Source organism: Paramisgurnus dabryanus, chromosome 14, assembly GCF_030506205.2.
Source record: "Paramisgurnus dabryanus chromosome 14, PD_genome_1.1, whole genome shotgun sequence".
In the NCBI taxonomy this organism is placed as follows: Eukaryota; Metazoa; Chordata; class Actinopteri; order Cypriniformes; family Cobitidae; genus Paramisgurnus; species Paramisgurnus dabryanus.
In genome coordinates this window covers 19,331,405-19,344,000 of record NC_133350.1, presented here as the reverse complement: position 1 = coordinate 19,344,000, position 12,596 = coordinate 19,331,405, and the positions used below count along the sequence as shown (strand labels likewise).

The window sequence follows — 12,596 nt, the reverse complement described above, 5'->3', positions numbered from 1 at the left end:
ACCACTCCAGTAGCTAGCATAGACGTATGACGTGAACTCCGCTGTTTCGCCGTCATATGTAGTCGCTCTCGAAAGTCGGTTATTTTTGCATTAAGTAAAACTTTTCTCAACTTTGTCACGTCCCTTGACACGTCCACTTCCTGTCGCCAACTGTCACTGTTGCTCGTGATGCTGGAAATTGCCAAGCTTCCATTGAAATGAATATGTCGCTCTGCTACTGCTAGTCGCTAGCGATCTGAACGGGGCTTTATGAGTTCATTCTGATAAATTAGCAGTGTCTCTTTTGCCCATTAGCAACTGGCACTCCAGACTTTAATTTTGTCCTCCGGCTAAAACATCGGCAACATCAACACGAGGGCTTGCTTGGGTTTGTGCTGTGCTATTTACATTTTGAGTGTAAATATGGACGTCAGAACGTGACAATGACAAATGTATGATGTGAAACGCCTGACAATCATGACCGAGGACTGAAATAAGTTGATAAACATGACGTTTGATGTCATGTTTAACATCATACTTGCAGAATGCAGAGGTCATATAATTCATGCCACATTGTAAATGCACGGTATGCAGTCACTCAGCTTTACACACATAAAAAACTCCCTACCCACTGAATATATACTCAATTGCCCGGATCAGTTAGCTCTCACACTGACATGTACACTTACACGCTTGGCACACATTTCTCCTGGGCTTGCTGTATTGCTAAAAGCCTGCTGGGCCGGCTGAGTAGAGCTGTGTGAGGAGGATGCATAAGAAACACTCGGAAGTGATGGGAAACTGCTAGTGGACATGCTGGGCTGTACCTGTTTGATCAGACACCTTAAGACTGTCAGCACTGATCCTGACACAGCTCCTTAATCAAAGCACATGTGGTATATGTGTGAGAGCGAGAAACAAGGTGACAGTAAAAAGGCATGAGAAGAAAGGCTTGTGTTGTACACCTGCTGTAGGGTTTAGAGGAAGCTGATAGGCTTTCGTCATGTGGGCTGATAAAGTCAGGTTAGTGCTGTTTTTGGATCCATATTGGAGGATGTGCTTTCCAGGCAGCAGGTTTTAGAAGCGTTACAGTGACTGATAGGATGACGTCGGGACTTCTGTGCCTGCCCGTTTAGCCAGACTATAAAAAGGAAAATTACAGGGTTGTTGTCAGTGGGTCATTTATCAAGCTCTACATTTGTTGAAAGCGAAAAAGAACTTCAGCTCAAGTCAAAAAGATCAAGTTGTATGACTAACTATTCAAAAATGAAAACCTTTTGGTTTGGTTAACTTTAATGGGGTGAATTGAATGTGTTAATTGAGCATAATTATTGCAATGCATTCAATCAGGCCCTTTAATAAGAATTAAGCTTAAACAGACAGTACAAAATATGAGCCTTCAATTGGTCACATAAGTTCTGTGTTCAGAAACAGAGAGACAAGAGCGCAACGAAATGGAAAATAATTCAGGGGACTTGAACTACCATGAGCAAATTTTCTATCTAATGCAATAAGCAAAACATTAAAAGAGTGAAGTCTGCCTTTCGATTGCAAAATGGATAGCTTTAGTTTGTAGGATTGTAGGTCACTGATATGCAGTGCCGGGTTAAGCCTTTGTGAGGCCCTGGGCTAACGCTGGTTTGAGCCCCCCCCCCCCCCCAATATACACTGAAAAAAATAAAGGCTGGATTTACTAAGTGCCCCATTGCGAAATTTTTTTTAGTAAAACTTACTAAAAAAGGAGGATGCAAAAACGATGCACTGTCTATATTTTGTAGTAAATCCAGTGTTTTTTACAGCGTATGTGCAACATTAAATGGCTAAAATTATTTAAATAAATTAAACAATATTATCAAATAATTTTACAATCAGAAATAGCCCAGAAAATAACATTTATTTAATAAAACTTACAACAAAAAGTGCTTCTTTCTGCTCTTCTTTAAAGAGAATTCTTCAATTAAATCATTAAAATCAAGTTGACGCAAAAGTAGGCTGAAATTATTTAAAAAAATTAAACAATATTATCAAGTAATAATTTTACAATCAGAAACAGCCCAGACAATAACATTTATTAAATGCAACTCACAACTAAAAGTGCTTCTGTCTGTTCTTCTTTAAATATAATTCCTCATTTAAATTATTAAAATCAAGTTGACGCAAAAGTAGTAGAGCCCAGAATTCTTAGCCCGAGTCCGACCCGAGTCCGAACTTTTTAATTCTCCCCATTAGGAATCTGTTTCTGCAGATAGGCCTATAGTTACTGCATCGCGTATGTTTGTGAGTAGAAGTCTGTGCTGTCTGTAGTGAGGTTTTTATGAGAGCAGCACAAACTTTTTAATAGTCTATTTAATATGTAAAACTTAAATTTAAAAATAAAACTTACTGCGGAGAAGTTAATGAGATCTCTATCGTCTCTCTTGCTACGTGACGCGACAATTATTTATTATTTCAAATCCGTTTACAAGATAAATATATATACATTGTGTTGTTAAACTGATGAAATTATCTTGCTATATACGCTATATTTATTATGAGAAGCCTTTTCTTTTTACTGTTACACTGTAGACAGTAATATATGTATATTATATAAAACTCTATGGACGTGAAATCACATTATCCATTATCTGTTGGTTCATGTTGGTCTAGTTTAATTCAGCGTAATCCTTTAATAAAATGTATAACATGTTATAAAATATTTTATTTTTGTAAAATTCACAGCACACATTCTCTCGGATCGTTTTAAAACATTTTAAATCATTCTGCAAAATTCCGCATAGATTTTGCAAAAGAAATCCGCAGAAATAGCAAAAAATAACTGCTTACACAGCTTGTACAGCTGTACTCTTGCAGCAATTAAAGCAGTTCAGTTTTGTTTTAAACTGCAAAATAGTTATATTTCTTTTTTTATTTACATTTTAGAGCAGTTTTTGTTTGTTAAAGTTTTTATGATAACTAGTGGTTAGCGGCCGACAGCAAGTTGACGACATGTATCTCTCAAATCAACACTTGCCTATAATAACAACTATTTAAATAAATATTTTCAGCATATTACAATGTTAGTTTAAACGTTTATTATCAACACATACTATTTTTAAAAAGCGAAGGCAGGTTGCTCTGCTGCTTGCAGTTGCAACGGGTGCAGAAATAAAAAAATGAAAAGGGCTATACAAAACGAAACGAAATAAACATGAAACAGAATAAACATGCATGTTGCCTTATCTTACAACTTTGCTTTTGCATATACATTTTTTTAATGTAAGGACTTACCACAGAAGATGGCTATTCATGCATCCATCCAACAGTTAAACTAAGAAAAAAGTCGATCCATACACAAACAAGAAATAAAGACAGCCTTCTTACACGAAATTAATACAGGGAGAAGTCTTTAATAGATTATGTCTTGGATGCTGTCTGCATAGATTATGTACAGTATCCAAGGTTTTAATCTAGTACTCCATTTATAATTTTTCCTGGTGGGCTGAAGGTCCCAGAGAGACCGCGGCCTTGTACAAGAGTGGAAATGATCGATGTTATTTGTCGGCTCTTAAAGGACAAAATATCCCATAAGCTATTACGTAGCTATTATACAATTTTTTTCAGAACATTCTTGCGACCTGTTGGGGGCCTCTGCTCTAGGTAGCACTTACGCATAATTACGTCAATCAAAATGTTTTTAAAAACTCAAAATAGAATTGTCTCGGAGGCCCCCTAGTGTTCGGGGCCCTGGGCTACAGCCCATGTTGCCCATTAGGATAACGCGGCCTTGCTGATATGACATGTTAAATAAAAAATGTAAGCTCCCATAACAAAAGCTGTTTCTGCATATATGATATCAATCTTGAGTACCTACTGTATAGAGTAGTATTAAGTTCCTTATATCTCCAAAGAGTCTTTAGTTTAACAGATTTGTAAAAGACAGATTAGCTTAACCGATTCTTTCTGATAACGTATGAAAACATTCAGAAGGAGGAGTTACGAGCTGCGGGAGGAGCGAGTCATGAGTCATGCGGCACATACAACACAATATTACTTATCTTGTTATACATTTCTGTAGAAATTACAGTATTACTGGGTATTACTGGCAACTATCTGCCAGTAACTTACTGTAGATTTTACATTTATGTTATTTACTGGCAACAATTTGTTCACATTTAAATGAACATGAAACATTTTCAGTCTGTATCTTCTACAGTAAGTTGGCAACCAGCTGCATTTTTTACAGTGATATGATTCACTACATGTGTCGTTTATATAATATGCACTTACGCATAACACAACAGAACACAAAAATCTAACTTACCAAGTTAAACAAACAAACAAGCAAACTCTGCTGCTACCCCGGATCATGGGTGGACTGGCCATTTGGCATACTGGGCATTTTCCCAGTGGGCCGCAGAGCTATTTAGGCCGACAGTCCCAAATCCGACACTTTTTTAATCTATATATTATTGTTTCTGACCGGCCCACACTCTAAAAAAACAAACGGTGCTATATAGCACCAAAACTGTTGATTTGAATCGTAACCATAGAAGAACCGTTTTTAGTGCCATATAGCACCGATGAAGAACCGGTGAAGCACCTGTGTAGAACCATATAGGGGCCATATAGCACCACATTTGGTTCTACATAGCACTATATGGTTCTACACAGGTGCTTCACCGGTGCTATATGGCACTAAAAACGGTTCTTCTATGATTACGAGCAAAGAACCACTTTTGGTGCTATATAGCACTGTTTGTTTTTAGAGTGCATAAATATAGACAGTTGATCAGCGGCCCGATTGACATTGGGCTGGCCCAATCACATTGTTAAGCATCAACCCCTTTACTTTGGTCCTGCCGGTGTAATGCATAGCCCAAGAGTTGCTTTGGATCGTAACGATAGAAGAACCATTTTTAGTGCCATATAGCACCGGTGAAGAACCAGTGAAGCACCAGTGAAGCACCTGTGTAGAACCATATAGTGCTATGTAGAACCATATGTGGTGCTATATGGCCCCTATATGGTTCTACACTGGTGCTTCACTGGTGCTTCACTGGTGCTTCACTGGTTCTTCACCGGTGCTATATGGCACTAAAATGGTTCTTCTATCGTTACGATCCAAAGCAATTGTTTTGGTGCTATATAGCACCGTTTGTTTTTTTAGAGTGTATCTTGCACCCAGCGCAATTGACTTTGTCAGTGACGCATGTATCATTCGTATTTTGCGCCGGCGCACAGCGGGGTTTTTCCCTCCACAGATGCACGTCAGCAAACTAGGGAATGAACTTGCGCTCCCTGGGCGGTTCAGCGCAAAAAGGAGGCGTGTTGCGGCGCAAACCATCTCTTATGCTATTTTGCAGTTTCAAAAAACAATTGCGCTACTAACCAAAAAAAACTAGTCTAAAGTCAGTGGCGCGTTGCGCGTGGTTCATTATGCTATTTTAAGGGCGCATTCTTGACCATAATGTATAGCGTGCACAACGTGCATACACTTTGCTTATCTAATCTACACAGATGCAACAGTTATTTTTGCAAATCATAAATTGTTACACTTAAAAATATTAATACACGAGATAAGGGGAATCATAGTGGTGAGCATTGTGGTGATAGTTTTTATTTATTCTCATGCAAATAACGATTAAAATATTTTCATAACTTTGTTGTGTGGCTGTATTACGTTTATTTTATGTAAATAATAGTTAAAATGTTTTCATAAGAAACCTTAATGTATATGAACTTGATTTGTAAGAGTACTTTGGGGTTGGACCTTGCTTGCGTTTCTTGGGTCCGATTTCAAAGCCCCCAAACCCTTTCAGCGGTGAGGGTGGACGCAGCGATGTCCTCTGCTGGCGTCAAGTTCTGAGGCAGATCCACCTCCCGTTACACGGCGTGCCCGATTTATGCTGGCAAGCGTGGGATTCCCCCGTACAAGGACGTCGGTCTCCTCGGCTGTGAACCGCTCCTGGCGTGCGCCTGGTAAATCCGTCATAATAATAGCAACCCGCCATGGAACTTGCGCCCTTGCGTTTAAAGGGAATGTTGGCTAGCGTTCTGATTGGTTTATTTGACGTTACGCCCAAACCACACCTATGAATAATGAACCTACTTCAGACCAACCCCTTATTGATTTGCGCCCGGCGCAAGAGTTATTTCTCACGCCGGGAAAATAGCAACAGCGCCCAAGATCCGCCCACAAACTCACTTGCGCGTTGCGCTTCGCACTTGCGTTTCAGATCGTTAAAATAGAGCCCACGCTCTGCTGCCCATAGGCTATTTTCTTCACTGACGTAGTTACAGTGTTAAAATGTTGACAAATCAAAATGAAACGACTTCCAACCAGTTGAATTACACTACCGAGCAAGATTTTTAACCAATCAAATGAATGAAATTGAGTTTTTGTTAGGACAAATGTGAATTCTAGCCAATCAAATTACAGAGCTAAGCAGAATTCCAACCAATTAAATGAAAGAAGGCGGGAGTCTAGCGTTTGTATGGTGCTTAACACATGATTGCATAGTGTTTCAGAGCTGCATTACAGAAATGCATTCTTACTAAATACAGATGGATAGCAAATCCAGAGATGCAAACTACTTAACTTTAGGCCAATTTTGCCGTTTTAATTTAAAAGTGACATTTAGATTATTTGCCATGTAACACTTGCTGCAGTGACTGTCAGTCAAGCAAATAGAAACAAAAATGTAGTATAAGATAAAGTATGAATATGTGTTGTAAGTTGTGGATTAAATTAGAATAGAAGAATTCACGAGAAGGCAGAACTGTCATCACAAGTAATGAAATGACATGTAGGGCTACGTTAAGTTTGTGTTAATACGATTTTAAAAATCTTATTAAAGCTACTAACGTTTTTTAGTGTGATTTTTTTATGGGGGTTTTTTTCAAGAAAGAGATTTTGTGACAGTGTATCCATAAATAGACCTGTGTTTCCTTCTCATATTAACAAAGTCTTTACACACCTTTGGTTACATTTTATCATTTCTGGTAGCTTCCAGTAAATTAATAATGATTTATAAAACTTGGTGAAAGATCTTCAACCTCAGATCTGACAAACAGAACAGAGAGTCAAAGCCTCAGGTTAATCTTGTTTTATGTCATGGTTGATATACACATTCAAGAGACCAAAAAGACCAAAAATGTGTGCGTTATCGAATAAGGGGCTGGTCTGGTCCAAAATAACAGGGCTGATTTTTTGTCCCAGCCCATGCCTCAAATAAACAAACTATATCCACTGTTTCCATAAGGCTGGCTTTCTTCTCCTTACATCCAAAAACACACTTCTTCTTTCGTGCTTTTGTTGAGTATTGATAAAAAACAAAGCAGTTGTGCAAAGTGATGCCTGCCCGCTGATTGACGTGTCGGAATGTTTTTCCGGGGGTAGTGCCCATAAAAAGAAATGATAAATATGTCTTACCCCTGAAGCGTCAGCTGGACCCGTTTTCAGAAAAAACCTTTCGGAAACTTGTACGAACCCTGGTGATCCTGGTTACTTTGTAACACGTCCAACTGCTTTTTTGACACTTTGTATTGTGATAAGTTAAAATGCACAAAATACCGTTGACCCCCTTTAAAATCTTTAGCCAGTTAATGTGCTTTCAATGCCACGATAAAGTATTAAAGATAAACTATCAGCATCATATACGTCTTTGGAAAAGATGGCAGTGGTCTTCACTGTATATGTGACCCATCCTGGTTCTGCTCTGTTGTATAAAATAGTGTTGCTGTAGGCACTTTGGATTACATAACTCACATACTATACTGAAGTGGTGTATAGTGTTTTAATATAAATAAGTTTAAGGGTTCTGGATGTGACATTCTCCATTATGGACCTGACAGTTCTGAAATGTACACTTAACTATGCAGAATTATAAAATAATGCTTAAAAACAAACAAACAAAAAACCCTGCATGGGTATTTAAACCACCAAATATTAATATCTAAGACTTCAGTGTGGATAAAAACGTAACTTTTCATAATAAGGTTTACATTTGCTTGGAATGGCGCTACTATATAGAGGCAAATGTTGTTTTATTAATTGTATTAAGATCAAAGCGAGTATTTCACATTTGAGCATGTTCAGGTTTAGAAGGACTGTTATAATTTTCTCATTAGGCATCATAAAATATTTATGTCCTGGGATAATTTTATACCTTGAATGCTCTGTAAGTGGCTTTGGATGAAAGCGTCTGCCAGATGTGTAAATGTACTTCGAATGTAGTAATGTAAGTTCCTCTACTGCCACCTACAGGCCATTTGAGCACTAGTATGATGCACCCTTCCAGACAGAAATACATTTATATGCAAATAAATACAAACATACTGTATTGCTCAATCTGTGGCAACACACATTGATATGGCGACTGCCACTTTCTGAACGTAACAAAAGCATATGATTTATGATGGTTTTATTTGACACATGCTTAATTTATAATGTTCATGTTGCATAAAAAGAGGGCACGAGAGTATAATATCTCTTTATTCAATAATAACTGTCTATTTGACAGAACTGCTCATGTTTTTCTTTTTAGAATTAAAAAGGGGACAAAAATTAGATACTGATTTCCTTAAACGTCACAGAGCCTCTGAATGTCTTCTTCCTCAAATGAATGCTTTCAAATGGTCTTAAAGCGATGACTCATTGGATAAATGAGAAATTACCCATGTGTGTTTGTGTAAGAGAGCCAAAGACTCACATGCACAAGCACATAAATGCATTGTTTACTTTATTTTTAGCAAGTTCTGACTAAACCAGCCATAGTTTTGTGAGCGTAAAACTAAGGTCAGCGTTACCAATGCCATTGAGTTTGAAAAATATATCATCTCACATAAGCTGCTGCTGATACTAAACTAGAGTTCGCATGTGTGCTGTGCCTGGAGCCTGTAAGCGCACAGCAAGTCCCCATAAAATGATTTTTTATGATTATTAAAAGCACACTTGCTAAAAGTGCTTCTATACTTCAAAAGAGCACATTACAATGCTGCTAGCCAAATATGCATCAGACATCTCCCCCGAGATGCTGATGTGAACAAACAGTTTGAACATACAAACATACATGCAGACACAGTCCATGTACCCTCAGCCTCACCCCAGGCATTCTAAAGGGATTCAGGCTCAGAGGGGGTTGCCATGGAGACCCGTTTACTGCGCTCCGTTCCCCCAGTGCACTGTGGCCAGATGATTGCCCCCCTCATCTCAAGGGATCACAACACACCAGCACACACACACGTGCATCACATGTACTTTCATGTGCACACATACATCAAAACGCATAGGTCAACACACAAGCTCAAACACACACACTCTATTGTCACTCAAGCACAGCAACAAATCTAAAAATAACAAATATGCCTGTCGGTTCAGACATTCTGCACAAAAACAGTGGGTGATCCATTTAGATTTTATTTATGTCACTTTGTGTTTATTTTAATGGGAAAGTAAACAGAAGACAGAGAAGGAAAATAGGATGCAAGAATAGCGGTGTGGTTGCAAGCCAGACCCGAACCTTAATCTCTTGCATGTGCACTACAGCTTAATGTATGTATAGCATGTGTATGGCTACCTAAAGACATGGCTCAAAAAGAGATTTTTTTGCAATATAGACAAATTTGAATATGTTTCGGAAGCTTAGTTAGTAGATAATTGCGTTAACAATGAAAATGTCATGGGTTTGATCTCAGAGAACACACATACTGATGCGTAATATAATTTAAAGTTCAATTCAATAATGCATTTGGCAGATGCTTTTATCCAAAGTGACTTGCAGTACAGTGCATTACAATGTATACATTTTTATCAGTAAATGTGTTCCCTGGGTTGGAACCTACTGTATGAACTTCTGCATTGCTAATGTGGTCTACTTGTGAAGGTAAACGACATAAAATGTTTTTGATTTGTCAGCAGACTGTCAAGAAAATGCTTTTAAACTCTCTCTGTCTTTTTAGTTGGGGAACTCAAGGAGACTTCACCACCACTCACCCTCTTCCAGGAGTGAAAGTGAAACTTTTCACCGAGAGTACAGGAGTCCTGGCACTGGAGGACAAAGAGCTGGGACGTGTAAGTGACAGTCCATCATAGCTCATACTAACCCAAACTCACCCAGCAGAGCTCTGTTCTGCCATCGGGAGGTGATCAGCACTAATATGATTTTGCAAATTGAGCAGCCCCCCATGTGCGCAGCTGTTATAATGGATTTGATCCACTGCTGAGTCAATGAGGCATATATCTGCTATCTCTCTCCACTCAAAAAAATGATTCAAGCCCTTCTTAGAAATGACACATTAAAATTGTGTTCAATAATTTAAAATACCTCATTAAGAGCAATAAGTATATATATATTTAATTAATCTAACACAAAATGAATATGTATTATAATGTATTGATTTCTTTTTAATTGCGTTAACACAATTAGTTTGAGTTTGGGTTCTGGAAAAAGAATTTCCCAGCATGCTTTGCATGCAACTGCTTTTGGAGAGTAATTTGTTTAATTAATTGTTATTTTATGCATTTTTAGGTAAAGAGAAAGACTTAATAGTGTTTAATGTCCGTTTATCTTATTGATTTGGAAGCGTTTGTGTTATATTTTTTCAAATTGTTTGGTTACCATTGTGCAGAAGAGTGGCACTTGTGATTAGGTTGTGGATGTAACATGTCTCTCAATGAGCACTAATTGTGTTAATGCCTGTTTGGAGATCAGTCTCTTCTCACATGCTCATCCAAAGTATCATATGTTATTATTATTAGCATGTTAACATGTGCTTATGCTAATTAGTATGATATAATTTTTTTTATATAAAATAACAGAATTGAGTTATTCAGACTACACTACATTGTGTTATTCAAACTACGCTAAATCGAGTCATTCAGACTACACTAAATTGAGTTGAGGCGACTAATTGAGTATTGCTATTTACTTTAAATTGAGTTGAACTAACTCAATATATTTTTATGGTGTAAAACAGTTTTATATTTATGAGTTAGGGGTACACATCCATATTGGATGCAAATCCTGCCCACAATTTTATTGAGTTAATCCAATGAATCATTTTTTTGCACGCACACACACATTTTAATATCTTTCTAACAAACATGCCTGTTTTAAAAACATACATTTGGGCACTTATAGGGTGCTGATGTCAGGTATATTATTAAGGATCTACTTAAGTTGGATCTACTTAAATAATTACTTCAATTGGTAAACTTAAAAAAAGTTTTATCAACTTAAATTTTCTCACTTTAAGTGAAAATTTTAAGTTGAAAACAATTAAAAAATTACTTCAGTTGGTAACACCTTAAAAGCTTTATCAACTTATTTTTTTTGTACTTAAGTGAGAAAATTTGAGTTGAAAAAAAATCTGTATTTTACGCATTACCAATTGAAGTATTTTTTTTGTTTTGTTGATCCAGCTTTTACTTTTTACAGTGTAGTTAAACAAATTTACATCAATTTACATCAGTTTTTGGCATGTCCCCCTTTCGCTTTAATGGCATTATGTACTGCACACTACATCCTGTGCATTGTAATGGATCTGGTCTTACATAGTTAACATTGCCAATGTCACAAATATGATTAGTTGTTTAATAGCATAGTCTTTAAATACTTTTTAAAGACTTTATATTTTTTTACCTTTTTTTTTTTAACATTGTTTTTTTAAACAAAGTTCCCATTTTAAATAAGGCTTTTAGGACTTTTTAGTTCCTGGACCGATTTTAGATTAGGTTATACTTTAGAGTAGTTTTTACAAACAAACATAAAAAACAGAACCGGTGTACATCTTGAAACAAAACAATGGCACTGATGTTAAGAAATGTCAGTACAATAAAAAAAATTTAAGGAGGCTCAACTATGCATTTTAGTCTTGGACTTGGACTAAGCCCTGTCTGGAAAACCACCCCTTAATGTCATCTCAGATGTTTGTGTGTGTTTATACACATGTAATGTATGTTGTATTTCAAATGTAGCACAATGCTGCATTTATTACTAACAACAATATTGGAAATATAATAGTTTTCTGTTATCTGTGCCGATGTGATTCCAGGTTGTATTACACCCCACACCAAACAGTCCCAAACAGTGTGAGCTCCATAAGATGACTGTTGCTAAAGGATGCCCAGATGACTTGAAGATTAAACTGGCTGTTCGTATGGACAAACCACAGAACATGAAGCACTGTGGGTAAGCAAAATCTGTGTTTTCATTTCTGATCTAGCCTAAATACTTCTGATCCTATGGGTCCATCTAGTGGACAAAGTAATGCATTTAACTGCAGGCATACAGTGAAGTTTTTGAAACTACTTTACAAATTACAGTGCATGTGTATATTTTAATACCTTAATGCCAATGTGATTTTTTTAGCTTCTTTTGCAAGTAAACTAGTATGGTTTTAACAATAATACAAAACCTATAACATACTGTTGCCATTCAATGTCTCTTTAAAACTATGTGAAGATAAATGTAATAGTTTTATGCTTTAGACAGACATTTGTGTATGAATGTGTAAGGAAGAAACATCTTACACATACAGTATGTGACCCTGGACCAAAAAACCATTCATAAGTCACATATGTATATTTTTAGCAATAACCAACAATACATTATATGGGTCAAAATGATAGAATTATG

The 12,596-nt window shown here is 36.9% G+C and overlaps 1 protein-coding gene across 14 annotated transcripts in view; it reads left to right on the top strand.

Moving 5' to 3' along the window:
* The window catches only part of cadpsa (Ca2+-dependent activator protein for secretion a), a 157,830-nt gene that overhangs the window by 64,082 nt on the left and 81,152 nt on the right, over positions 1 to 12,596 (top strand). For all 14 annotated transcript variants that reach the window (XM_073811878.1, XM_065241449.2, XM_065241448.2 and 11 more), the window contains exons 8-9: positions 9,919 to 10,030; positions 12,013 to 12,149. In XM_073811878.1, coding sequence (XP_073667979.1) covers positions 9,919 to 10,030; positions 12,013 to 12,149 — 249 coding nt within the window. The remainder of the gene's footprint in view (positions 1 to 9,918; positions 10,031 to 12,012; positions 12,150 to 12,596) is intronic.